General features: G+C 49.7%; 4 protein-coding genes across 12 annotated transcripts; 1 reads left to right on the top strand and 3 right to left on the bottom strand.

Annotated features, from left to right (window-relative positions):
- The first annotated feature begins 1,311 nt into the window (after positions 1 to 1,311).
- On the top strand, positions 1,312 to 3,592 carry EMC9 (ER membrane protein complex subunit 9). Of its 3 annotated transcripts, none has more exons than XM_068965860.1 (6): positions 1,312 to 1,658; positions 1,801 to 1,877; positions 2,207 to 2,296; positions 2,979 to 3,048; positions 3,139 to 3,233; positions 3,382 to 3,592. In XM_068965860.1, exons 1-6 carry the CDS (start codon positions 1,461 to 1,463, stop codon positions 3,560 to 3,562), a joined length of 711 nt encoding a protein of 236 aa, XP_068821961.1. In that variant the 5' UTR covers positions 1,312 to 1,460; the 3' UTR covers positions 3,563 to 3,592. The 3 variants fall into 3 exon arrangements, with proteins under 3 accessions (XP_068821961.1, XP_068821962.1, XP_068821963.1); XM_068965861.1 differs by having other exon boundaries at positions 3,369 to 3,592; XM_068965862.1 differs by lacking the exon at positions 2,207 to 2,296.
- Positions 3,593 to 3,626: 34 nt separating this feature from the next.
- PSME1 (proteasome activator subunit 1) lies at positions 3,627 to 6,752 on the bottom strand. Of its 3 annotated transcripts, XM_068964075.1 has the most exons (12): positions 6,721 to 6,749; positions 6,100 to 6,252; positions 5,524 to 5,556; positions 5,315 to 5,377; positions 5,094 to 5,204; positions 4,960 to 5,005; positions 4,745 to 4,842; positions 4,427 to 4,495; positions 4,274 to 4,341; positions 4,130 to 4,184; positions 3,970 to 4,056; positions 3,627 to 3,834 (listed from the first exon to the last, which is right to left on the bottom strand). In XM_068964075.1, the coding sequence occupies exons 2-12, from the start codon at positions 6,136 to 6,138 to the stop codon at positions 3,754 to 3,756; spliced, it is 750 nt and encodes a 249-aa protein (XP_068820176.1). In that variant the 5' UTR covers positions 6,139 to 6,252; positions 6,721 to 6,749; the 3' UTR covers positions 3,627 to 3,753. The 3 variants fall into 3 exon arrangements, with proteins under 3 accessions (XP_068820176.1, XP_068820177.1, XP_068820178.1); XM_068964076.1 differs by lacking the exon at positions 6,721 to 6,749 and having other exon boundaries at positions 6,100 to 6,318; XM_068964077.1 differs by lacking the exon at positions 3,627 to 3,834 and having other exon boundaries at positions 3,940 to 4,056; positions 6,721 to 6,752.
- A 1,725-nt stretch (positions 6,753 to 8,477) lies between these two features.
- FITM1 (fat storage inducing transmembrane protein 1) lies at positions 8,478 to 11,546 on the bottom strand. Its single transcript, XM_068963642.1, has 2 exons — positions 9,456 to 11,546; positions 8,478 to 9,090 (listed from the first exon to the last, which is right to left on the bottom strand). The coding sequence occupies exons 1-2, from the start codon at positions 9,719 to 9,721 to the stop codon at positions 8,478 to 8,480; spliced, it is 879 nt and encodes a 292-aa protein (XP_068819743.1). The 5' UTR covers positions 9,722 to 11,546.
- A 928-nt stretch (positions 11,547 to 12,474) lies between these two features.
- On the bottom strand, positions 12,475 to 20,216 carry DCAF11 (DDB1 and CUL4 associated factor 11). Of its 5 annotated transcripts, none has more exons than XM_068963639.1 (15): positions 20,118 to 20,216; positions 19,294 to 19,523; positions 18,277 to 18,404; positions 17,915 to 18,042; positions 17,576 to 17,640; positions 17,162 to 17,262; positions 16,778 to 16,924; positions 16,517 to 16,571; positions 16,093 to 16,161; positions 15,693 to 15,750; positions 15,409 to 15,594; positions 14,897 to 15,050; positions 14,330 to 14,482; positions 13,416 to 13,522; positions 12,475 to 13,325 (listed from the first exon to the last, which is right to left on the bottom strand). In XM_068963639.1, exons 2-15 carry the CDS (start codon positions 19,446 to 19,448, stop codon positions 13,191 to 13,193), a joined length of 1,641 nt encoding a protein of 546 aa, XP_068819740.1. In that variant the 5' UTR covers positions 19,449 to 19,523; positions 20,118 to 20,216; the 3' UTR covers positions 12,475 to 13,190. The 5 variants fall into 5 exon arrangements, with proteins under 5 accessions (XP_068819740.1, XP_068819737.1, XP_068819739.1 ...); XM_068963636.1 differs by having other exon boundaries at positions 19,294 to 19,660; positions 20,118 to 20,173; XM_068963638.1 differs by having other exon boundaries at positions 19,294 to 19,528; positions 20,118 to 20,161.
- Between the last annotated feature and the right edge of the window lie 6,800 nt (positions 20,217 to 27,016).

Here is a 27,016-nt window from a genome sequence, read left to right as displayed (position 1 = left end):
TCTAAAGTGGGCCCTGGGTTGCATGCACTTCCCAGGTCTAAGCCGCTCAGGTTCAGGTTCTCGGGTACTCCACAAAGGCACAGTCTCAGTTGGGCCTGCGCTTTGTGCCCTTCCCAGGTCCGAGCAGCTCAGGCGACCAGGTGCTTGGCAAGCGCAACACTCCAGGATTCTTGCCTAGAGAATTACATGGACAGAGGAGACTGGTGGGCTACAGTCCATGGGGTCACAGACAGTTGGACACGACTGAGCAATTACACTTACTTTCAGTGTCACCTGTGTCCAGACACTAAATGTGAATGATGTGATAGGAAAGGGAGGGGTGCCAGGAAGACAAAGATGAATTAGAGATCCATCCTAGTCTTAGGAAGTCATCCTAAAGAACAGGGTGGGGGCTGTCACATGCCATCAGCCATGAATATAACCTGTATTTGGGACTTTCATAGGATCATTTCCATCTGGAGGTCTCTTGAGTGCGTCCTGGGAGAGACGGCATTTGGGCAGAGCCCTTACAAGAATAATCAGGCTTTGGACAAGGCTCTGCGGCTGAGGTCAGGGAATGAAGAAAGGTACAACCCTTGTCATCAGCTCAGGGCAAGCCCAGAGGGAGAATGAGGTTTTACTGCGAAAATTATGGGTAGATGGTTGGGTTTCTTCTCAAGGGTTGGGAGGGTAAAAAACACTTCCAAGGCATTAAGGCGAAGGAAATTATACCACAGGACATTATGGGAAGGATAGGTCAATAAAATTCTTTTTGACCTTTACCTCCTCCTTTCTTACTTCCTCGGGGAAACCAAGGGCCAGATAACTTGAAGTGCGAAAAGTAACACGGCTTAGTAAGTGGCAGAACCACCACTCTAGAATACAGACCCATTAATTTCATAGCAGCAACCATGCTGTCCGCTATGTACCTAAGTTCGAGATTCCACGGCTCCTGTAGACTCCCGACTTGGGTGCGGGCTCCACCCACAGGGCTCAACAGGGCCTGTATGGACGGGAAGCAGAGGTAACAGACGCAGCCATCTTGCAATCAAGAGCCGAAGTGGGACAGCCTAGCCAATCAGCGCGCGGGCAACTCTCTAGTTTCCAGTCAAGGGCGGGGCGAGGTTGGATACTGCCGGTGATTGGGCAAAACGATACCCTCTAAGCCTATCAAAGAGTACCATGTGGGCGTGACTCCAGAAGCGGCTCGGACGCGAAGCCCGGCTTTTGCTTGTGGTAGGCTGCGCCGTTTGGGGGCGGGAGTGGCGGAGCTCTGTGGTGTAACATGCTGTTTTGGCCGCCTGCATTCCGGGCCAAGTGGGGGCCGGGAGTCGGGCCGAGGTCGGCCTGAGCTGACTGGCTGCCTTCGAGTCGAGTCAGCGTCACCGTCGAACCTAAGTGAGGGGGCACGGGGAAGGGCCTAGGAGGGCTCTGGGGCTCTGGAGGGGGCTTCGCGGACGCGAGCTGGGGCTCCGCTCGCCATGGGGGAGGTGGAGATCTCGGCCCGGGCCTACGTGAAGATGAGCCTGCACGCCGCCCGGTATCCGCATGCCGCTGTCAACGGGCTGTTGCTGGCGCCGGCGCCGCGGTCGGGAGAATGCCTGTGCCTCACCGACTGTGTGCCCCTGTTCCACAGCCACCTGGCCCTGTCTGTCATGCTGGAGGTCGCACTCAACCAGGTGCCGCCGCCGGACGCCCATCGACCACCGCGAAATCCCCTAACACCCCTAGCCCAAGCCCATCCCTGGTCTCTTGGCAGTAGTGCGCACCCACAGGGCGGGCGGCACGATTTAGTTACTGATGGCCCCTTTCCCATGGCAGGTGGATGTGTGGGGCGCGCAGGCCGGGCTGGTAGTGGCAGGGTACTACCATGCCAATGCAGCTTTGGACGACCAGAGGTGAGTGGGGTAGCCAGAGGCAGAAGGCTAAGGGTTATGGGGTGGGGGGTGTCAAGAGAACCTCTCTTGGTCATTCCTTCCATCTTCCCTTCATTCAAGGCTTAGGCACTGTAAAGCAGGCACTAGGCTGCGTACGCAGTGAGGAACTATAAAGAAACGTATTTTTCTGAAGGAGCTAGGTGGGGGTGGGTAGGACAATATCAGTCTGACACCTGCTGTAACTGAGATGCCCCCCCACCGCCGTCCCACCCCAACAAGTGCTGAAAACACAAAGAAAGCTCAACTGGAAACTTTTATTTTTTAAAGGAGGTTTCTTTTTATGTATACAGTTCACCATTTAACGACACAGGCTCGAACTACGTGGGGCCACAAACAGGCAAAAATTTTTCACTAAATACTGCAGTACTACAGGAGCCAAGGTTGGTTGAATTCCAATGTGGAATCCAGAATAGGGAAGGCCCACTGTAAAGTTATCAGCAGATTTTCAGCTGCTGAAGGCTCTGTGCCCCTAACCCCATCATTGTTCAAGGGTCAACTATATATATAGAAAAAGCTATCTAGTTATAATCAAGTATTCGGATCAAACTATACTGTTTTGTAATTTGATTTTCCCTCCTTAATAAATATCTGACATCTTTCCATCTCTACACTAATAGCTACCTTAACCTAACAGCTATATAGTACGAATATGGGCGTACCATAATTAATTTAATGCTTTACATTAAACATTGAGGTGGTTTCCATTTTTTTTTGTTATTACAGACACTGTCCTATTAATACAGTAAATTCTTTATAAGTAGAATTTCTGGGCTAGCATATGTATAGTATACAATATAAGTTTGGATGGTTATGCCAAATTACTCTACAAAAAGACCATCGTAGATTTCCACTCTCACCAGCAGTGTCTGAGCACCTGTTTCCCACAGCACTGAAGTATCAGGCAGTCATGCATGAAGCATCAAGTAGGCCGGGTGCCCCCAGGCCAGATACAGGGAAAGGCCATCGCTGCATCCACGTCTTTGAGACCTGGGAGGCCCAGCTCAGATGGATGCAGTCTGCCCACAGAATGCTCCTCACACCTCTGATCTTCCCTCTACACAGCCCTGGGCCCCTGGCCTTGAAAATCGCTGGGCGGATTGCTGAATTCTTCCCTGATGCAGTACTTATTATGGTGAGGCTTGGTTTTCAGAATGGGGAGTTGGAAAGAAAGGAGGAAGGGGGAACCCTTGAAACCCTCACCAGCCCTTCCTTGTCCACACAGTTGGATAATCAGAAACTGGTACCCCAGCCTCACGTGCCCCCAGTTATCGTCCTGGAGAACCATGGTCTCCGCTGGGTCCCCAAGGACAAGAACTTGTGAGTGCCCCTCTCCTTCCACCTCTTCTTGGAAGCCCACAGCTCCTGAGCCTCCTCTGTTGTTGGTTCTGTCCCAAGGGTCCTTCTCTAGACTTAACCTGGCCCCGCTCCCTGCTGAGTTTGACTGCCATGGAGGTTATTATTTCAGAGTGATGTGGAGGGACTGGGAAGAGTCACGGCAGATGGTGGGAGCATTACTAGAGGGCCGGGCCCACCAGCACCTTGTGGACTTTGACTGCCACCTTGATGACATCCGAGAGGATTGGACCAACCAGCAGCTCAACGCCCAGATCACCCAGTGGGTTGGTCCCACAAATGGAAATACCTGAGCCAGGGCCAGAGGGGAGGCTCAGGATCCAATAAAGAGACTTGGGCTGTTGGGCAATGGTATGACTATGTTTATTGTGCCTGGGAGGCAAGGTGAGGGAGAAACCAACAGGCAGAAGGTGGGGAAAGTCTGGAGTCCCCTGTAAAAGTCAGAAGGTCTCTGCTGGAGCCATCACAGAATGAGAAGAGGGTCTCAATAGATCATTCCCTTTGTTTCTCCCCTGGGCTTCTTGAGCTTCTCGAAGTTCTTCAGGATGATGTCATATAACACAGCCTATGGGGCCAGGGAGGAGAGAGTCAGCCCCCAGCCCCCAGTGGCTCTGTACCCCATTTCTAGCCTTGTGGAGAGGTCGAAAGTGGGTGGCTTGGGAAAGCTGCCTCAGCCCACCCCCAACCCTCGCCTCCTCACGTAAGCATTGCGGATCTCCATGACCATCAGCCGGATATCCCGGTACTCTGCCTCATCCAGCTCGTGCACCAGTTGCCGATAATCACCCTGCGGGAGACTTGGATCAGGCCTGACTTCAAGTGTCCCTCCTCCCTTGCACCCAGACTGAGACCTCACCTACCACATGGGGCTGCTTGGCTGCTTTAGTTACAGCATCACCGCGCTCAGAGAAATACCTGTGGGAAGTAGAAGGGTATGGAGCAGGAGGAGGAGGGAGCAGAGGCCTCAGTCTCTGCCAGAGGCAGAGCAGTGGGCAATGACTCACTTGGAAATTTGAGTGTGGAAGCCTTCTAGCTTGGTGTGAAGGGCAGTCATCAGCTCAAACACCTTCTCCTGGGGAAAGAAAGCAGAAGGGAAAGTGGAAAGCAGCAAGGACTGGAGAGAGAAAGTTGGCAGAGGAGTGGGGCAGTGCTCTCACCTGGACAGCCACTCCAAAATTATTCCCATCCTCAATCCGAGGTATTTGTAGCTGCAGCCAGGTGGTGACCTGGGAGGAGGGAATGGCAAAGAAGCCCCATCAGTCTCAAACCCAATTCCCAGCTTCCTGTCCTTTGTTTCCTTGCTCACAGTGAATGGGAGTGTGTCAGGTCTGTCCTGAATGCCATGGCCTGGAATTCTGGCTTTACTTGCTGTGCCCTCTCCTGCTAAGACCTGGCAGGTGCCATGCCCAACTGGTAGGGACAAAGGAAGACAAAGGGTTTGACCTGAAGTGTGTGGATGGAAGTGGGGGGCTCACCAGGTTGAGCTTCTCAATGACATCCTTGATCTCAGGCTTTACGCGCTGCAGGAGGACTACAATCTTCTCATTGCAGCTCACTGGGCCACATGGAGGACCTAGGAGGTGGGCACTGGGTCAGTCACATGACTGGGACTGTGCCAGGCAAGGAAAAGGCATCCTTAGGGAGGAGCTCCTGGGAAGTGAGACACAAGTCCCTTCCACCATAGTGATACCTTTGTCTTCATCTTCCCCTTTCTTCTTTTCATCCTTATCTTCCTTCTGTAGGGAAAGGGAGGCTCTTGGGAGTCAGGCCTGAGGCTGATTTTTCCCGGGGTTGGGTCCCTCCTCCCAGGAATTCCCATCTTGCCTCCTGCTGTTTCCTCCGCTCCTCCTTCTCTTTCTCCTTGACTGGATCAGGCACTGGGATGTCCAATGGGGCCTTCAGATTGCTCAGGTTGGCTTCATTGAGAGCTGGCTCCTGGTGCAGGGTGGGAGAAGGGCTGGAGGCAGGGGCGAGCTCTCACCTCCTCACTCTCACAGCCCCTGAAGCTCTCCCTTTGGCCTCTACTCCCTGCCCAGCCCCAGTACCTTTAAAAATGCATCCAACTCAGAAATCTTCCTGGGAAAATAGCTCCCGAGCAGGTTCTCTGTCTGTGTGTAGGGTAACGGTAAGGGAGGATGGGGGTCAGAATCAAATTCCCTTACTAAGCAGTGAAGGAAGGGCTGCCGCTGCCTAGCGAAGGAGGGCTGAGCAGTGGGCTTGGGGAGAGGTGGGGTGATGACCACGCAGGTCTTACCTTAGTACATAGGTCTTCACGGAACACATCCACCTGTGGGACACAAGCAGCCCTTCAGACATTTGGCTTTATGGCCAGTTTATTCGAGAACCCTTAGGGTTGCATGGGGTCTGACTTGGGTGCGGTGTGATTTGGGGAATAACATTCCTGGAAGTGAAGGGCGAACAGTTCAAGAGGGAACAGATCCCTCGGTGGGCAGTGGGAGGAGGGATGTAAGAGAGCTGTTGCGACTGGGGCAGGGTCGGAGTGCCCTGTGGAATGGGCGCGGGGCCTCCCATGGTGGCAGGGCAGAGCCCGAACCCCGTCTGTGTGTGGGCCCGGGCGCCGGGCCAGCAGATTTCCCCTTCACGCCAGGGCTCCGCTTCACCTCACCCCGCTGAACCTCGGCCGCCTCGCCTCTCCTCCCGCAGGCAGACCTGGCGGGACTCTCCGGGCTCAGGTGCTCTGGGCACGGGGCCCATGAGTGTTCGGATGACTGACCCCTACTCGAGGGGCTGGGGTGCGGGTCACGGACTCCTTCAGTGTCTCGGAGGCACCCCTCCCTGATGGGCCCTTCCTAGAACCCGCAGCGCTCACCTTGGCTTGGGCTTCGGGCAGGACCCTGAGCGTGGCCATGGCCGGGGTAGGGGCCTGGCGAAGCACGCGGAGCGAGGAGTGGGCACGGGGAAGGGAAAGTGAAAGCAGCGCTCGCTCCCCGCACGGCCTTCCTGGGTAGTGGGAGTGGAGGTACTAGAGGAGGCGGGGACAGACCAGAGAGAGGCGAGGAGCTGAGTGCCGGGAGGCAGCCCAGCCGGGGCTCCCCCTAGAGTCGGAGAGGCACCTTTCCGCCTCCCCGCATCCCCATCGCTGTCGGTCTTTCGATTCCCCGCCCACGACTCCGCCCATCTGCCCCACCCTCCCCGCCCTCCCTTTGACGCCCCGCCTCCCCGGCCACGAGGCCGGGGCCCGCCTCAGGACTCCCCGCCCCTCCCGCCCCCTGCCCCAGACCTCGGACAGTGGTTAGCGTTATCTGCCTTTCTTCTGGGTGGTGAAGCAAGACTTGGCCTCCCTTCCTTTGCCCTGCCAGCGTGGACCCCTAGCTCCACGGGCATCGTCTGGCCCACGCAGTGATGTTCAGACTCTGGCATCATCCCATCACAGGACCTGGTCAGCTCTCTTAAGACCCTTGTGGACTCCATTCCTCTGTAACCCACTCACCACGCAGCAGCAGGATTCCACCTTGCTCTTGCTTAAAACTTTCTCAACTTCCTGTTGACCTTAGAATCCAAAGGACTTTCCTGGTCCAAAAGGCCTATCTGGCACCTGTTCCCCTTCAACTTTGCTTTCCACTGTTTTCTCCCTCTTTTCAGTTATGAATACCTGGACTTTCCAGTTGTTTCTCAAACCTGCCAGCGTTGTTCATTCCTGCCTCAAGGCCTTTGCTCTTGCTAATCCCTTTGCCTGACACAACCTACCCTGCCTCAGGATGTCATTCTGTTCTCAGCTTAGGTATCACTTCTTCAGAAAGAACTCTGCTTATAACTCCCTCCAAGTCGATTAGAAAGCAGCCTGTTTTAGTACCTTCACAGCACTATCTCTATGAAGTTAGTTTCTTTTTTGAGGATAGTGTGCTTTAGAGCAGGGGTTGGCAAACTTTTTCTGTCATAGACCATATAGTAAATATTTTAGGCTTTGTAGTACCTGTAGCAACTACTCAACTCTGCCATTGTAGCAGGAAACCAGCTATATACTTAAATAAATTAGTGTAGCTAGTTACCCTAAAATTTTATTTATGGACTGCTGCTGCTAAGTTGCTTCAGTGGTGTCCGACTCTGTGCGACCCCATAGACGGCAGCCCACCAGGCTCCCCCATCCCTGGGATTCTCCAGGCAAGAACATGGGAGTGGGTTGCCATTTCCTTCTCCAATGCATGAAAGTGAGAAGTGAAAGTGAAGTCACTCAGTCGTGCCTGACTCTTAGCGACTCCATGGACTGCAGCCTACCAGGCTTCTCCATCCATGGGATTTTCCAGGCAAGAGTACTGGAGTAGGGTGCCATATGGACAGTGGCATTTCAAGTAATTTTCACCTGTTATGAAATATTCTTTTTTTTCAACCATTAAAAAATGTAAAATCATTTCTTAGCTCTCAGGCCATATAAACAGTGGCCACAGGACTGTTGCTTGCTGATCTCTGTTTTAGAGCACAAACAACAGATCCATACTGCCTGGGTTAATAATTCTAGCTCCAATATTTACTAGTTGTGAAAAACTTACTTAGCGCTGCACCTCCATTTTCACAAATGTACAGTGGGAACACTCCTACCTCATGGTGTTGTGAGGGCTAAATATGTGAATTTATATAAAGAATTTATAGATATGTAGAATGGTGCCTGATACAGAGTAAGCACAATAGTATTATTATTTGTAAGTTTATCATCAGGCAGTAACCCACGGGCCCCCAAACAGCAAAAACTTTGTCTTTCTTATTCACATGGCAAAGAACTATGCTTGGCTCAATGAACATCTTTTAAGAAAATAAGCATGTATAGACCCTGTTTGGAAAGACAGGGTAGAAAGAGAGGCTGAGTTAGGGTGCCCAGATAGAAAGGGCCCTGAGGATGGTTAGGGGGGATTCAGTGCTGGAGGCAGGAAAAACAAATCAACCAAGCTGGAGATGGAGCATCTGTTTAGTGGGAATGCTGCCCATCCCTGAGGACAGTTACCTGCCCTGGTAGTGCCAGTCTTTGACATCAGAGCCCCAGATATCTTGATGTCTGCAGAGACCAGGAGACTGAAAGGACAATAGGAGGGATAGGGGTCAAGCATAAGGACATTCAAGGTCAGTGACAGCAAGGAATGACTGGGGAACCCTGGCGACTATTATACTCTCTTCTTACCCTACCCACCCTTTACAGGTCCTGCCAACCCAGTGATGAACAGAGCCAGAGCTAGGTCTGATGTGACTTTATTCCTTTCAGTTATGCTTGTGGCTGGAGTGGGGGCGAGGGAAGAGCCCATGGCCGGGGCTCCCTGGAGACCAGGGCTGATGATACCAGCTGCCATAGGTGAGGTACCAGGCAAAGGTACCCACTGCGGCCCCCACCACCTTGTGAGTATACTGGTGGAAATAGATGACGGTGCAGAGCAGCAAGAAGTTCCAGAGGCCCAGCAGCAGCACGTTGAGCAGGAAGACAAGGCGCAGGGGTGCGCCGGCAGGCAGCCCATGGGCCAGATACTTGGCGAACACTGCTGCTTCCTCGGCCATGAGCAGGCAGCAGAAGGTGAGCAGGAAGGTGTGGGAGGAGACCGTGTAGCCCCGCCATTGGTGGCCGGCTGCTAGGCAGCTGCGGCGATCCGGCAGCTCGTGGAGCAGCAGGCCCTGAGGCAGAGGCTCGAAGCAGGAGCCGGTCAGGTCCTCGATGAGCAGGAAGGCCCGGCCGGCCCCCCGCCACACAGCTGCCCCCACCACCAGCCGGCTCAGGTGCCGGGCAGTCACTGCCACGCGCCGTGTAGCCAGGAAGACCACCAGCAGCACAAAGCCCCCCAGGAAGGTGCAGGTCCAGCCCCACGCCGAATTCACAAACTTTCTGTGGGCAGAAAAGAGGAAAGGCTATTGAGGCCCCTCAGTCCCATCGCTCCCTGTGTGTTCCCAGCCTGGCTCTGTCTCCAGTCGCAATATCACCCCCTGTTGTTTTCTGTGCCCTCTTCCCTCTTCTCCCACAGCCACTTGAACTTGGCCATCTCCTTGGAGGTCCATTCAGCCTTCTAGGGTCCACGTTTCCTCTTCGGCCCTGCTCCTGTACCCCCCGGCTCTGTTCCCCTCCCCCCTGACTTTCTCCTCAACCTCCTAGTCTATTTTTAGTGTCTCACACTGGCAGGAGGACAGAAACCTGGAGGAAGCCAGGATCCCTGAGCCCAGGCAGCCAGCGCCCCCAGCCTTGAGTGGACTCACATGTTGAAGAAGTTGCCGTGGCTGGCGAAGATGGTCCGAGGGTTAACGTGGAACTGCAGAAGGGGCCCGAAGATGACCACTGCTGCCAACCAGGCATGGTAGAGGCGCCGTAAGCAGGGGCTTCCCAGGAGGCGGGCAGCCTGTTCACTTCCAAAGTACAGCAAGGCAGAGGCCACCCAGAGCAGCACCCTGACCAGGCTGCCCAGCAGGGCCCGGATCCGGGCCCTGGCCCCCCGCCCTGCCCCCACCACCGGCCCCCGCTCCATGTTCCCTCCCCTCCCCGCTAACCGCTTGCTCTGCTGAGCAGCTGAGGAGGGGCTGATGGGGCCCCCCTGGACAAGGACAGGCAGTGACAGGTGTGGCAGACACAGGGCAGAGCCCTGTTGGCAGCTGGCAGGCGGGGGAGAGGGGCGGGGGGCAGTGAGGGGCCAGGGCTGAGGGTTGCCACGTCAGCAGGGTTCTCACTTTGGGTGTTTCCTGACAACGGCCTTGTTCCTTCCCTGTTAGTCTGTGTCCCTTGACTTTAGGTCCTATGTCTCTAGGTCAAACCATGTTCAGGTTTCAGGGCCACTCCTGTGGTTCAGGGCTGTTTTTGTCCACAGCTTGCTTGGGTCTGTTTGTCCCTATTTGGTCAGCCAAAGTCACCCCAACCCCACACAGGTTGGTCTCTCGGAGCCCCAAAGATCAAGTTCACTCCCACATGATAGGGGGTGGAGGAGACCCTAGGAGGAAAATCCCCAGTCTGGAGTCCATCAAATCCTTGGGGTTGTGCCCCTCAATTGTGCCCTTGGGGCTTGGCCACACATAGAATGTGGCCTCCAAGCCTGACCACTGAGGCTGGAGCCATAGGGCGGTGAGCAACTTATCCAAGTGAAGTCCCTGTTATTCATTCAGTAACTGTTTTGAGATCCCTATTTGTCTTCTCATTTCTCAAAATGAGATTTGAGAAATGGGATTTCAGGGGCTACCTTTGTGGAGGCTCATGAAGTAGTGAAAGGGATGAGCAAGAAAGGGTACCTGGGTTCTGGCCCAACTCTGTGACTTTGAGAAAATAAACTAACCCTTTGGTCCTCAGTGCCATCATCTGCAAACTGACCAAGATGGATTAGGATCCTTAGATTCCATTTCCCATACCTCGACATAGCACGTGCTCAGGGGCTCTATACCTGAGGACCTCCAGAAGCACTCACACATTTTTAAGCTGACACAGAGTTTTTCATTGCAATTTTAAATAGTTGCAAAGGACAAAATATCTAGTGTATTATATATACTTACTTTTCAAAAATAAAGCTATCTATATAACTCCTTCACTGGTGGCTCAGATGGTAAAAAATCTGCCTACAACAAAAGAGACCAGGGTTTGATCCCTGGGTCAGGAAGATCCCCTAGAGAAGGGAATGGCTACCCACTCAGTGTTCCTGCCTGGAGAACCCCATGGACAGAGGAGCCTGGTGGGCTACAGTCCATGGGGTTGCAGAGAGTTGGACACGACCACGCGACTAACACTTTCACAACACTAGTGATTATATACCTCACCATTTTTCATTTTAAAAATGTGACAAGATCTTAACAGAAATTATATTTCTATTCTATTCTCCCTACAGAATTTATCCTAATATGTTTTTATGCCTGAAAATCTTTCATTGATCATACGTAAGTCTCTGCCAAAAAAAAAGAGTAGATGATTTGAAACAATTTTTACACATTTCCTGTGACCATAAGTTGAATTTTTTTCTTCTGTATTGAATTTCCATATAAATTAGTACAAATTTCAAAATTGTTAGTAGCACAAAATATATTATTTGTACAACAAAACTTTCACAGAGCTTGATAATAATACAATAAGACTGTATTGGAAATGCATCTCTTAATGAGAACAGATGGCCCTTGGGGTCTTGATTAAATGAGGATTTGAGGACACTAATCATTTTAGTTGGCATCTCCTTCTAGCATCCTGGAGGTAAAACAGTTCTGGGTGAGATGGGTGGCATCTCTGGGTGTTAGGGGGTAGAGATAGGTATCATTTGTTAACTAAGCTTTGCAACAGGGAGTCCCTCCTGAGCGAAGAGGCAGAGGGGAGATGAAAGGACCAGTAGAGATCCATGTGATGGTTTCATGCAGGTGGGTCAACTGGAGGAAAGAGATCACCTGGAGGCCAAGCATCTGGACAATTTACTCTTTTAAAAGTGTTTTGCTGTTGAACAGGTACATCTCTTAATCCCTTGCTGTGTCTCTAAGACCCCTTGGAGGTGTGCATTCTGGTTCCAGAACTGCCTTAGAGATAATGGGGAAGGTGAGGCCAAGCTGCTCCCCTATTGTCCACACCATGGGTCTGCCCTGAGGCATGGTGGCTGACCGCTGTACGCCTCCATTTCCTCACCTGGAAAAAAGGGTGCTGTGAGAATGGGTGAAGTCCTGAGCGTGAAGTGCCCAGATGGGGCCTGCCATCAGTGCCCACCAGGTGATCTCTGGCTCTGGGCTACTTCTTTCCATAGACTGGACCAGCTCCAGGGCAGAGCTGATGTGGGTGTTCCGAGTTCTCATCTAAACTGTGTTTGAAAGTGAAAGTGAAAGTGAAGTCGCTCAGTCGTGTCAGACTCTTCGCGACCCCATGGACTGTAGCCTATCAGGCTTCTCTGTCCATGGGATTTTCCAGGCAAGAGTGCTGGAGTGGATTGCCATTTCCTTCTCCAGGGGATCTTCCCGACCCAGGAATCGAACCCGGGTCTCCCATATTGCAGGCAGACGGTTTACCGTCTGAGCCACCAGGGAAGCCCAAAACGTGTTTACTTCCTATTATCTCAATTTCCATTTGCTGAGAAGTTTCTGAGGTCGGTGAGGGACTCCCTGTTGCAAAGCTCAGTTAACAGATGATTTTGGTGTTCCCTTTCATCTTCGGGCATCAAAGCAGTGATTTCTCTAACAGAGGAGCATATCTGAAAGCTTTGTTGAAACCATTTTCTTAAAGTGAGAGGATAAAAGATTTGCAACAGGATAAAGAGAGAGACAGACAGATGCTGAGCCAGGTTCCCAGAGTTTATTGAGGGAGCCAAAGCCAGTGATAGGACAAAGGAGTCCTACTTCAACATCCCTCCTTGAAGCTGCTGGCCTCTGGCATGATGGAACATTCTGGGAGGGGGAGGACCTGCCCTGTGTGGGGCCACACAGAGCCTCTCACACCATAGCCTGCCCACCCCAAAGACCCAGACGCATGAGAGAGAAGACATAATTCCCGCCGTGGGAGGGTGCTTATCCATCCCCCTCTCCCTGAGGGGCTAGAGCTTTAGCCGTTAGGACCTCTGGAACAAAGGCCAGCACTCCTGGCCCTCTGACTGACCAGTCTAACTAATCCTCAATGTGAAGGCCTGGGCAATGGGCCTTGCTGATGGCACAGTTCAGACCTGGCCCCAGGCATCTACTCTAGGAGCTAACACTTAACATCCAAACATGATTAAAAACACTCAGGACAGTTCTCCTGCTGATCAGATAGTGGCAGTCCTGCCAGACCCCGGCCAGAGACAGAGGTCCAAGATGATTGAGTGTGAGCATGTGAGAGGACCACACTACCCCAAGGGGAGGATCTCCCAGGGGTCAGCTAGGGGCCCAAAGCCTGGGCTTCTGTTTCTCCCCAGCCAGTGCCAGTGAGTCCCCAAAGATCCCCCATAGGGGAGAAAAGAAGGAGAAGGTGGAGAGCTGGTGAAGAGGCTCACCCATGACTGGGCCTGGAGGTCAGATCTACTGGGGCGAGGAAAAGGCTGTAGAGGGGTGGGACATTGGGGCAGGGGTGCTGGGGTGCTCCTCCGACTCTGGCATGTCATCCTGGAAGTACTCAGCCTGGCGGTACTGCCACAGACGCAGATTCCCGTCCCACTGCAGGGTAGAAGATGGCAAGCAGTCAGGGGACGCTGCCCTCACTCGGTCCCAGACACACGCTGGCCACCCTCACTCTAGCATCCTCACCGAACTGCTGACAATCTTCTCCTCAAAGGGGTGCCAGCTGACGTCACGCACACAGGCCTTGTGGCTGGTCAGCTTCTTCACGATGTGGCCACTGAGGAGGTCGTACACTGTCCGGGGAAGGCCAGAGTGGAGAAGGGCAGCCAGAAGACCTTCCAGCCATCCCTCATCTCTCCCTGCCTCTCAGGCAACCTCCCACCTTCCCAGAGGAACAAAGCCCACATCTGGGGATGCTGTCAGTTTCTTTTCCCTACCTCAGGTTGAGAGTATGATCTAGCAGAGCCTGGGTATCTCTGGCCCTTAGCTAAATGTTACAGGGTCAACGGTTAAGAAAATGAAATGTGGCTTTAAAGCAGCAATTTTTTGGAAAGCTCATAAGATATGGGAGACACCACAAAGGTGAACATGGGCCTGTCTCCATAGACTTGTAAACCTGCTGCTCCTCTTCTGGACTCGGGTGTGCCTTCCTCTCTCCCTGGATGGGCCTTCATCTCAGCACCTCCCTAGGTCTATCTTAGGCTCTGTCTTAGGCTCCATCCATCTGTGTCTGTTTCTTTTCATGCATTCCTCCTGCTTCAGTGGCTGTACATCTTTTACGACTTGCTGCTTTTTGTGTCATTCTTTCTGTCTCTGTTCCCTCCTACCTTTCATCTGTAATCTCTTCCCTGACTGATTAAAAAACAGAACTGTGTATATTTTTGGTGATCTAGTATATTTACTGACTGGAATTCTGTGTTCCTTTCTTAATTTAAAATGCTAATGAATAGAATGTTTTCTCTTTCTCTGTTTAAGCCACCCTGCTTCAGGCTAAATGAAATTTCATTATAGTTCTCACTGGATTTCTTAAGGTGCTCACTGGTGCTCACAGGTAGAATGCCAGGGGAACATTCCTGCCCTTCCCGAGACCCAGTCCTTACCGACCACTTTGCCAGTGGAGCAGCCACTGTAGATGAACTGCTGGCCGGTGCTGTGGGTGGGGGAGAATCGGCAACGGATGAGGGTGTGCAGCACCCCGTGGCCCCGGTAGGTCATCAAGGAGCTGTCCCCTGGGAGCTTCAGCTTCCGCCAGGCTGGGGAGGGATGCAGGGCAAACCCGGGGTTAGGGAGTCTGGATTCTCCTGTATCACCAGTCCTCAGCAAACAATGATGCTCATAGACAGTCCTCTTTCCAATCCCCAACTGGTGTCTCTTTCCCCACCAAACAGTCAGCTGATACACGCCAGTATGGCTCTGCTGATTGTCAAGATGCTGCAGTACTTTCGTATCCACTGGCTTGGAGTGAGTGATCCACAGTTCCCACATTGGTAACTCCTGACTTTCCCACGGTTCAGCAAACAAAGTTAATGCCTGGCAAGGGGGGAGTCAGGAGAGGGGTCCCAGCTTCATCCACCATGCCCACACTGGGCCTTACCACAGGTTAAATATTTTAACTACCACTCCTGACTCTTCACTCTCCAGATCTCAGGTTCTACTTCCACTCTCACCTTTTTTGGGCACCTGCTGCCAGCGGTAGTCCCAGTTTTGCTGTGTGGCAGCCTGGCGAGAGGCTTCCATGCCTTCCCGGCTAGAAAAACGTCGGATATCCCAGAGCTTGATGGTCTGGTCTTTGGAGTTGGAGATGAGATATCGGGCATCACCCTGTGAATCCAGGATGGATAAGGAGGATCAGAGCCCCCCCTCTCAGTTGAGGGGTATGAACGCAGGCTGCTCTTTGGTCTCCTCTCTCTTCACCCAGGTGGGCCTCGCCATTGGTTTCCTACCACGGGCCACACACCCTGGCTAGGCTTCCCCTTCTTTGTCCAGCACACTGACTGGCTCCTGTTCTACCTTGGATCAGATTGTCTTCTACTTCTCTTGTACAGAAAGCCCCACTCCTTGTGGATGGTGCTGATCTTGCAAACCGTGGCTAAAGGAGGAGCTTGGAGAGTTGCCACACCTGTTTGCTTTGATAGCACAACTCAGTCGCCTGGCTGTGCGGTCCTGCCTCTGCACCCACCTTACTGTCAATGAAAGTGATGCCGTCCTGATGTCCGGCAAGTGCGCCCACAGGCTTGGGGTCATCTTCCCTCATGGTGCGTCGATCCCACACTTTGCAGATGGCATCGTCACCCCCGGAGAACAGGATTTGGGAGCTGACGTCAGCAAAGGCCACCGCATTCACATCATCCTCATGGGACTCAATCTAGGGGAGAAATGGGCCAGGATGTTTACAACCTCTTTCTAGGTCTTCCAACAAGCCAAGGACCAGGAGGCGGGGGCTTGAAATCTCGGGAGCAATACCTGAAGGGTCCGCCGGTTCTGTTCTCGATCAAAGACATACAGGCAGCCATCATTGGCCCTGAAGGGGAGGCAATAAAGAGGGCTTTGGAGCCAGGATCGAGAGGACCCATGCTACGTGTGCTCTGGAGACACTGTGTCTCGAAGTCCCGCTAAGGGGCAAGCCCTTGTGTCTTCTTATAGAGGAGGTGGGAGAAGAGTTAGCTGTGACCTCCCATCTCGTGCTGGAGAAATGGTGCTTGAGAAGTGAAGCCACACATAAATCTTGGCCCTGGAGAAGCCCTGGTTGTTCTCCACAGCCGCCTGGGTATGGGTATCTACTATAGTCTCTGTAATGGTAGAGCCCGCTTCTGGGAGAATTTCTATCTCATTAAGTTCTGGAGGCATCCCCACAAACACTCACCCTCCTAGCACTTCTCGTCCATCTGAGGAGACAGCGATGGAGAATACAGCGAAGCGACGTTCATCTGGCCTGAAAAGAGACAAGGAGGAGCTGCATTAAGTGAACTTCCCTTTAGCCCGGGTTAATCCACACAGAATGTGACAAGGGCTGTGAGGCACACTGCTGAGGGGAAAAGAAATCCCACTAGCACACATGCCAGAATGTGGGGCACCTCAGTGAGGAACCAAGAAGAATCCTGCAGCCATCTATTTATCCTGTCCTCTGGCTGACAGGCTGGGTGGTTCCCTCCCAGAAGTCCACACAGAGAAACTTGCAACCAGTGTACTTTCCCCTCTAAGCGGGAGTTCCAGTTCAAGAGGTATGCTCCTAGAGAGCCTTTCTTGAGTAGTTTCTGATGAGTCTGACCAGTAAGGGAAGCCAGTACCTTAGATCCAGGGCAGTGTGTGTGTCTCCCTCCCCGTAGATGTTGCAGATATGAACTAAGAGAAGCAAGAGAAACAAGAATCTTTCAGGGCTGAGGTAAGGAGGGTAGAGCCAGGGAAGAGATAGAACAAATGGGAAGGAAGTTGGACCTGGGGAGTAATTTGTCCAGGAAAAGGCATGGAGTCATGGCATGGAGGAGATGGGTGTTTGGAGACCTCAGGTCCCTAGCTGGAGAGACCATGGAGGTCTGGGGCACACTCACTGTAATCGGACCAGCTGGAGTAAAGGAAATGGTTCCCATCAGGGGTGAAGGCCACATCCAAGACGCTCCAGCCGACATCTCGGGCTTTGATGCTCTTGAATTTACGAAAGCGGCCATACCGGCAGTCATATAGTCGGATTGTCTGGTCTGTGTGAGTGGCGATCAGGCAGAATTAGAAAACAGCCTCCTGGAATCCTCCCTAGGTCAGACCTCTCTCACCCACCACTGATCTGTGGAATCTTCCCTTGATCATGGGACAAAACATGTGTTCTAGCTAAGCATCCTTAAGCCAGGGTCTGAGCTCCATGGATCTGGGGCTTTCTAGCATCAGTCAGAGGGAACATCTCTTGTTCTAAGGCAGCTGGTAGGACTAGGGTATGGTACCTTGACAGGCAGACATGAAGATTTGACCATCTTTGCTGTAGATGCCACAGAAAGCTTTCTGAGAGTAGGTATCGGTGAAGCCCAGACCGTTGGGCAAGAAGCTGGGGAAGCAGAAAGAAAGTGAGGGTAAGAGGAGCTCAGGATGGCTCCTTGTCCCAGTTAGCAGCATCCTAACACAGCTGGATGTGAGTACAGGGGCATTCTTCCCGGCTTTGGGTATAAGCCTTTGTCTTTGATTCATTCTATCATCCTCTCAATTGCTATACTTTTCCACTTTGCTCATTCTCAAAGCCTCAACCCCACATAACCTAACTTTAATATCCCTGAGAATCCTTTAACACTCATCCTTTCAAAGTTTAAGAAAGTTTAGACTTATCTGGCCCTTGGAATCTCTCCACCAAGCCCCATACTCACTGAGACATCACTCGAGACCGTTCTCCAAGGGAGAAGCTTCCCTGGTGGCAGAGGCCCCGTTCTCTCTAAAGGAAGGGATTGGGGAATATTGCTAGTAGAAACAGAGGGCCACCTCAGCCACACCAAGCCCCCTCCTCCAAAAATATTGCTCTTGCTACAGGAATGAACCCAGCACACAGTAATATGTCCCACCAAATGCCCACTCAGGCTGGTTGAGAGTGCTCCAGCTCCAGCACTTGAGGCTTCCTTGGAAAGTTTACTTCCCTCTTCTCTGGGATTGTGGCTTCTGGCTGCACTAATAGTCCTGCTGCCAGACTGGCTGGATGAGGAGAGGCCTACCTGGTGCAGCATTTGAGGAAAGCTGAGCTCCCGGGCTGCCCGCCTAAGCCCCAGCCGCCCTGTGGCCAATTCCACTTGTGTCTTGATCTCACTGCATTCCAGCTCCCGGGTGTCAGGGGTTGCATCCACTGTGAGCACCAAAGAGAAGTTTCATCCTAGGTCTTTTCCAGCCCCAGCAGATAGTTAGCAAGGCTGTGCTCAGCCTTCTCAATGTGGCTGAATATACTGGGGCTGCAAAGACTCCCTCATTCCCTGAATTATCTCATCTTTTTCTTTCAATTTTTGCCAAAATTAATTTTTTTAAAAAAGTTTTGTAGTGGAAATCCTTTGCTGTTAGGGTCTCTGTCTGTCTTTCCTCTTACCTGGTGGATTGTATCGGTCTCCAAGACGACCATCCCAGGCACTGTCATGCTCTTCCTCTGAGTCCGAGAGGGCCTGGATGAGCTGCAAATTTGCTGCACCTCCTCCCTGCACCAACCTCACTTGGCCTCTGTGGAGAGACCCCCCACCCCGTGATAAAGGGGAGGATCCCTTCCCCAGACCAACCAAATTCAGAGTCAATGGTTATGTAGTTCATAGACCACCTTGTCCTCAAACCCCTGTACTGTCCCCATGTTGAGGTTTGAGGCTGACTAGACCGTGGCTGTTATTTTGTCTCCTATAAGACACACCAGGAAGCTAATTTTCACTCTTACAAGAGGAGCAGAAAACCCCAGCATTGCATGGATGTTGGCTAATCTACTGATTTGACTTCCCAGAGAGTTAGAAATTCTGAGAGCATTTCCTTCTGAGTCTCTGCCCAAGGAGTCTAGCATAGGACATGGTTTTCTGAAGGGATTTCTCAAGCCTGCCTTCTCCCTCAAGGAGCCATAGCTAAGAACCAAAGCCAGTTGCACCCCCTTTCCAGGCAATTGCCAGTGGTCACTTCCCTCAAAGCATTCTTTATTCAGGAACAGGATTAGAGTTAGGTTAATTTAAACTTGTTTTTCAAGTAAATCCATGTGGCCTCATATCATGTGTCAATGACTTCATTTAAATTCAACACCCACTTCCCCAACTCTTTTCTTCACTCCTCATAGCACTTCCTTCCCACCAGGACACCCCTCCCTCTTTTTTCTTTTACTTACTTGGAAAATAGGTTACATGTGTGTAGTCATAGCTAGACTCCCTTGAATAGTCCCCTCAACACAAGAGCAAATCATCCTGCTGACCCTGCCTAGGGGAGTGCTGCCAGTGTCCAGCAGAGAAGGCTGTTCTGCTCAAACAGAACAGCTATCCTGGGCTGATCCCATTTTCTATTCTCTGTAACTTCCCCAACGGGAGCTGGTATCAAGGGACTGCGGTGGTGCCTGGTGGGGACACACCAAGGGGTAAGTTACCTGCGTAGGAGATAGGCCAGTACCTGGGCCAGATCCACATCTTCATCCTCCTCTTCCTCCTCCTCACTCCTACGCAGGCCAGCCCCTCTTCGGGGCAAGCCCTCGGAGGGGTCTCCGGACCCAGTTCCTGCGCTGCTACTGTTACGTGATCCCATCTTCTGGTCACAGCATCCTTAAGTCCTGTGTGGGGACTCCTCCTGTCACCTCCTTGGGTTTGGTGAAAGCAAAGCCTGCTCTAGAAACACCAGAGTTTCCTGAGATGGATAGTAGCTATCTCTAGGAGGGCGACCCTTCCTAGGTATTGAGATCCCTTCTCCTCAGCCTGTAACAACTCCCAAGGCTTCGGGAACACAAACCTTTCCCAATCCTGTGAAGCAAAATAAGCAGAATGAAACCTAGGGCATGACCCTAGCTCACTAGTGAAAATCCTTTGAACAGGAATTTCTCAGTTTTCCACCTCAAACTCACCTATCAAAGTCCCTGGGGTGGGGGTGGATTCCCAGGTAACCTCTCCGGCGAACCAATCAAAACCCCTCGCGGATGGAAAGGCGCCTTATTAGCTTATCCACCTAGCCAATCAGAAGCCTTAGAACTCAGAGACCCCCTCGACGCCCCCCTTGCCGGCCAATTAGAGCACTCCCTTGCGAGAGCCGGTGGCAGCAACAACCAATGAGGTTAAAATTCGGCCTAACACCCCCCCCTTCCTTGCCTCACGCCCACGTGGTGTTCCGGGGGTGTGTACGCTAAGCGGGGGCAGGCAGGGAGGAAGCCGAGAAGCACCTCCCACATAGTTTGTGGTTACCGCCACGCGCGAGACCACCCACCAGCGAGAAGCAGTCGCAGGACCAGCAGCGGCCGAGGCCTTGTTTACACGGACTGCCGCCGCAGCGTCGGCTAACCGCTTCTCCGTCACGCGCCGCCTTCGTCACGCATCTCCCCGCTCCGCGACCGGCGGATTACGGACGTCACGCGACAGCCCTGACGGCCCAGCCCTCTTGGCCAGCTTACTGGACAGCTGAGCGCGGTGATTGACAGACGGGCGGGAGAAAGTGCGCGAGGGGTTTGAGGGGAGGAGAAAGCGCGCAGCCCAGTAGGGGCGACCGCTCCTTGTGGGAGGAGTATGTAGGGAACCGGCTGCTTCCTGAATATGAGACCACGGAACTAGACTAGATGAGCGAGGGGCGGGGCTTACAAAAGACGTTGGCGCGCTTCCGTGAGGTGTCTTAACAAGAGATACAATTTGCTGTCGGTCCCTTGGGTTAGTTTGGCTTCGCACTTTTCAGACGACCTCTAAGGACCTACTCTTTCCTTCCCTTTTCCCCTTTCGGCTCTATCCTCTCTCTCTTCGCCGACTGCAGCTACTGCCGTCCCTGCCCTAAGAGGTGCCCGGCGCCTTTGGGACGTGTTCACGTCATAGGCCCTCCACCCTCCCTTCCGGACTTAGCTTCCGGAAGCCTTGTTCTTGTAGGGTTTGCCGTTTCTGGACCTCCTGTTAGCAGCTTTGGCAACTTTTTAGGTGACCCCTGTCGGTCTTTGCTGACGTTCCCTAACACAGACGCGGGGCTCCTTTGGCCTTTACTTTTTGTCTGTTCCCCTCAGCCGCCCCCTGGGCCCTCTGGGATTTGCGGACTTTCCTTAGACCTGTGCTTCGGGTGCCTCTCCGCCCCAGGCCGAACCTGGCGCGCGGCGCCTCCTACCCCCTCCTCCCGGTTTATGAGTAACTCGGCTAAGTCCAAGGCCGCGACTTGTGTACTTTGGGATCCTTGCCCTTGCTGGGGTTGGGTGTGTGTGTCTGTTTGGGGGCGGGGGGGGGAGTGTTGATTGTTCGTGCCGGGCGCGGGCGCGTAGATCCGGGGTCTGAGGTGCACCTCAACAACCCCAGACAGCACTCTCTTAGAAGTGTTGTCATCTGTCCCCCTCCCGGTGCCGCCTCGGGGCAGGTAGGGGAGTGGGGACCCTTAGTTTCCCTGGGCTCATTCTCCCTGGGAGGGCGAAGGTGTGGTTAGTCCTTTGGGCGATGCCTCCTGGTTTCTAGGTCGCCAGATCGGTGCTTATCACCTGATCACCAGGGCCGGCTTCTTGGGCCCACACTTGGTTTAATATTGTGCTATCACCCTTTGAAATGCTTAAAAAATTTTTTGAGCAAGTGCCCCACAATTTTCTCTTGCTCTGGGAACTACTAATTAAGTAGCCTGTTCTGCCAGTCAGCCATCTCCTATTGCCAGATTACTTTCTGCCCTGTAGTGTTTATTGCCTCAATAAATATTATATATATTTATAAATAAATTCTAAAATAATATAAGCGAAAGTGTTACTACCCTCTGTGACCCCATGGACTGTAGCCTGCCAGGCTCTTCTGTCCATGAAATGCCATTCCTTTCTTCACCGTCTTGAGTCACCATCAGAAAATATTAGATTCTGTGGTTTCTGGGTTGTCCAGCCTGGAAAATGTGGAATCATTTTCCAAAATGACCTTTCCCTTCTCTTTGCCCTTTAAATTCAGTTATTCAAGTCCTGTGGTTTTCAGAGTCATCACCCAACATCAAATTTTCATTGTTTCACACCTCTCCGGGTTAGTTGATCTCTGGAAGTATTCTTCTCTAATAGCCTTTAGTTCTTAACCTACAACTGGTTCATTAGTGTTTGTTTCAAATACAAACTTCCAAGCCTGCTTGACTCTTTTTTTACTCTTAGAAGTGCTCCGATCTGTCCCCCCTTGTCATTTTTTTATTACTTTTGCCAAGCACATATGGCCATAAAGTCCTTACTCGTTTCTCTTCTCTGCACCTTCCCAGAATTTCTTGTCTGGGGGAAACTTTGTCTCTATCAATCAGACTTCCTTTCTCATGACCCAGTAGTGTCAATTCTAGGAAGCTAGCCCTAGTCTATATGCCAAGTTTAGCATAAATGTTTATGTTCAGGAGAGCAATTATGGATTGTAGTAAAACACTGGCAACAAAATAGATCCAAGCACACTGCTGCAGGATAGGATTGGTTAAATAAATTATGGTTCATATGGTAGACACAAAAATGCCAGGTAGCCATTAAAATGACGTAGTCCTGTTATTATGCTGTGGGAAATTGTGCAAGTTACATTTTTAGGTTTCAAAAAGGTGGTAGTTCTTCTGGTGACATGTGGATGCAAAAACAATATGTTTAAATTCTGCATTTAAAAAGTATAAAAATACCCAGGCTTATTATTAGACAAATAGTAGAGAAAGCCTTGCATGAACTAATGTGATAAAGATACAGTATGAACAAATCATTATGGTTAACACGGTTCAACCACTTGAGGTCTACAGAAAACAAAAACTTCTGTTAAACTCATCTTCTTAACTCATTTAAAAATTACCTCTTTCCTCTTTTCCTCCTTAGCTTACAAATCTGTTTAATTTACAAATGCAGTTTAAAGCTGAACAAAATCTATACTCAAATCTTTGAAAGATGGAACTTGTGTGTTATTGAATAAGGCATTTTAAAGTCACAGTAAATGTTAAAAAGAAAAATCTGAGGTTTTATGGCCAAAATGAGTCTTGACATCAAATGCTGAAGAGTGTAAGATTTCATCTCTTGATACATCGGTTGATTTTTGTATGTAAAAGATTTTAAGTCTATGAACTTGATTATATCACTTGTGACAATAATTTAAAAATCTATATGAGCATTTATATGTTAGGATGTACTGTGTGTTTCATTGAAAGAAAATGGTGTTTCTTTAAAAAATAATTTTAATTAAGTCATTTTGATAAACTTTATTGGCCCTTCCTCTCATGAATTTGAAATTTGGCACGTTGCTTGGCAACAATTTATAAGTGCTTTTCGTTTGGGCAATCTCCACTCTCCCCACCTACACTTAAAGCAACAGAGAGGTTTTCTAGTTAGCACCCATTTTAGGACTGATTCTAGTGATTGCTCTGTAAATGTCAGCTAGTTGACTTCCCGTCTGACCTGCTTTGGGCATTTCCTGCTCATTAGCATGTCCACCAGGGGGCGGGCTGGGCTTGAGAGGAGAGAAGGAAAACAAATTTTTCTCTGGCTACCTTTGTCCTCCCTCTCCCTAATCCCAGCCTGGTGACGGCAGAGCTCCTGGAACACATGTCCAGCTACAAAGGAACACGTGGGCAACACAAAGGAACGTTTTGTCTTCTGAAGTGATGGATGATGTGTGTTTATACATTCTCTTCTTATAGCACGCTCAATGTAGAAGGAAAGGGGGAAGTATGCTGGTTTACCCAGGACTTAAAAGTGTGTTGACTATAAAGCAATTGAGTAATTACGGGATTTCTAATACTTTTGTGTCCTTGGGAACCAGAATTTTTTGTGTGGCGGGTAGGAGGTATAAATATGATACAGAAGTTAAAAACAGTTTAGTTCTGAGTTTGAATAGGAACTATCAGTTTGAACTCAAGAGGTGTTTTATTTTCCTATCCCTATCCACTGAAAAGATCTAGAAACAATCTAGTAGCAATAAACACTCCTACCACCTAAATCTTAAAATACCATTTCCCATGAAGGAAACCAGAGCTTGGGGTAGGTCTAGGGTGCATGTGTGCGTGCTCAGTCCTGCCTGACTCCTTGCGACCTTATGGAATGTAGCCTGCCAGGCTCCTCTGTCTGTGGGCTTCTGCAGGCACGAATACTGGAGTGGGTTGCCATGTCCTCCTCCAGGGAATCTTCCCAACCCAGGGATCAAACCTGTGTCTCTTATGTGTCCTGCATTGGCAGGTGGGTTCTTTACCTCAAGCGCCGGATCTAGGGTAGGAGATGTACAAGGAAAGCATGGAACTTACCATACCAGATAGTAAAGAAGCCAGTAAACATTATCAGGGTAAAGTCAAAAGGACTCAGGAGCCAAGCCTATGGCCAAAGAAGGGGTAATTTGAGCATTATAATTTAATAAACATTAAGTATGTTTAAATCCTTGAGTTCATAATGGGTGTGTGTGTGTGTAACTAATTGGTCACACACAAAAAAACCAACCTGGTCACCTGTTTGAAGGATGATATGAAACCAAATCATTATTTTCTTAAATAACTAAAACATTTATTTGTGCCAGGTTCTAGTTGCGGCCCATGGGGTCTTTGGTTGTGGCATGAGGGATCTAGTTCCTTGACCAGGAATTGGGACTGCTGCATTGGGAGCTCAGAGTCTTAGCCACTCACTGGACCGCCAGAAAAGTCCCCAAAAACATTATACTGAAGATGGTAAGTTAAGGAAAAGAATCAAGCAGTTATCTTGCTGTACCTGTATAAACTGTGCCTCAGGGTAATGAAAACAGAAAATAAAAGGAGTGTCCCTTTGTAAGGGAATTTGTAAGAGTTTGAGGACAGCTTTTCTGAAATCCCTAACAAATTAATGAATCTAGGTGATGAACTTCTAGACCTGGATTCTTCAATGGTTAAATTGAAGAGAAGAGTAGAGGGGTAACCTGTAGATTGAAAGAAATATAAAAGGTATACAGGTTTTTTTTTTTTTTAATGGATAAGGTTAGGCTATAATGTCTAGGGTTCTGGATTTAGGTGATTCGGGAAAAAAGCAAGGATGTGATTATCATGAACCATGGTGTCAATTTACACCAGGAAGGGGAGGGACTGTGAAGATGAGGAACATGGTGGTGGCAGTTTTAGTGTTTGGCAAAGTTCTATTTTTCTGGGTAATGACTTCAAAGTTCGATTTAGTTTATTAAGCTATACTTTTATTTTGTACGGTTTTCTATATCTATGTTTTAGTTTAGAGAGTTTAATAAAATGTGTTAACTATATTTTATCATTTATCCGGAGCTGCAGGGCATGCAATTTTATTCTAATTGGCAAAATCTTTTTTTTTTTTTTAAATGGGGATTTGTCCAGGCTTTTTATTTTTTTAAATTTAAAAAATTGAGGTATAGTTGTATTAGTTTCAGGTATACAGCACAGTGATTCAGATACATATATATGTGTGTGTATGTATTCTTTTTCAGATTAGTTTCTTTTATAGGTTATTATAAAATATTTATAGTTCCCTGTGCTATACAGTAATCCTTGTTTATTATCTATATTTTATATATAGTAGTGTGTATATGTTAATTCCATTCTCCTAATGTATCCCTTCCTCATACCTTCTGCTATGGTAACCATAAGTTTGTTTTCTCTGTGTGGGTCTATTTCTGTTTTGTAAATAAGCTCACTTGTACCCTTTCAGATTCAATATGTAAGTGATATATATTTGTCTTCTCTGTCTGGCTTACTTCACTTAATATAATTTCCAAGTTCATCTGTGTTTCTGCAAATGGCATTATTTTATTCTTTTCCATGGTTAATATTTCATTGTATATATATATATACCACATCTTTATCCATTCATCTATTGGTGGACTTTTTTTTCCCCAATGAACATTTAGGTTCCTTCCATGTTTTGGCTATTGTAAATAGTGCTGCAGTGAACACTGGGGTGCGTGTATCTTCAAATTCTAGTTTTCTCTGGATATATGCCCAGGAGTGGGATTGCTGGATCATATGGTAACTCTGATTTTAGTTTTTTAAGGAACTTCCATGGTGTTCTCCATAGTGGCTGCACCAGTTTACATTCTCACCGACAGTGTAGGAGGGTTCCCTTTTCTCCACACCCTCTCCAGCATTTATTTGTAGACTTTGATGATGGCCATTCTGACCAGTATGAGGCGATATCTCATTGCATTTCTCTAATAATTAGTGAAGTTGAGATTTTCTCATATTCCTGTTGGCCAGCTGTATGTCGTCTTTGGAGAAAAAAAAAAAAACAAAACGTTTTTTGGCCTTGCCATGCAGCGTGTGGGATCTTAGTTCTCTGTCAGCCACTGGATTTCCAGGGAAATCTCCAGACTAATTTTTAAGGCTATAACACCTTCCTATTCCTGTGCATTTAGGTATGGTATCAGAAAGGTGCCTGGAATCCCAGTTCCTTGCCTCTTTCCAGGAAGGACTTTATTTCCAACCTATTTTCTTTCTCCTCTAAATTGTATTTACATTGCTCACTTTCCTCTTAAACTGTCAAGTCAGCAGTGTATAACATGCCTACAGGGCCCACTCTAATCCATACAGAGTGAAAAGGTGAGGACAGCTAACTTAGTCAATGGTTATTCCTTGTCAGGCATAGTTATGAGTGCCTGGCTTCACTGACTCTTAACCCAAACAACACTGTCAGATGTAGGCACATCCCCATTTTATAGCTGAAGAAGCTGAGAGGCACCCCTGGCTTGAGTCTACTATGTGCCTAACATCTATACTATGCTACCTCTGATCATATTGTTAGCTATCACATGCTATGTATGAAGTTTTAATATCTGTTAGTGCAGTGTAAAATCTATTTTAGTGCCATGGACTCCATTGCTGTGTTTTAGCATGTAATCCACTCTGACTTTAGATTCCTTTTTGTTTATACATTATAACTGGTTATTGGCTGTTTTCTATAAAAAACATTTGTTGTTTCCTCCTCCAAGGTTTTCTTCTGAGGAATTTTCAGTTATTTTGTGAATATTTGTCCTCATTTTGTGGGTACAAACTTCCATCGTACCCATCTCAGTTTATACATTCACTCAGGCAGATCCAGATCACAGGTGAAGTTACTCTCAGCCGTCACTCCTGAACAGTGCCTGTCACACAGAACGTACTATGGAAGCGTTAGCTGCCTCAATATTGAATCAGCTCTCATGAATACTTTGTGAGTCAAACTTCAGGGTAATGAAGGAGGAAAAACAGGTCTGAGA

This window comes from Capricornis sumatraensis, chromosome 2 (assembly GCF_032405125.1).
Source record: "Capricornis sumatraensis isolate serow.1 chromosome 2, serow.2, whole genome shotgun sequence".
NCBI classification, from domain to species: Eukaryota; Metazoa; Chordata; class Mammalia; order Artiodactyla; family Bovidae; genus Capricornis; species Capricornis sumatraensis.
Note: the sequence above shows the minus strand (reverse complement) of the source record. Positions and strands in the feature narration are given on the sequence as shown.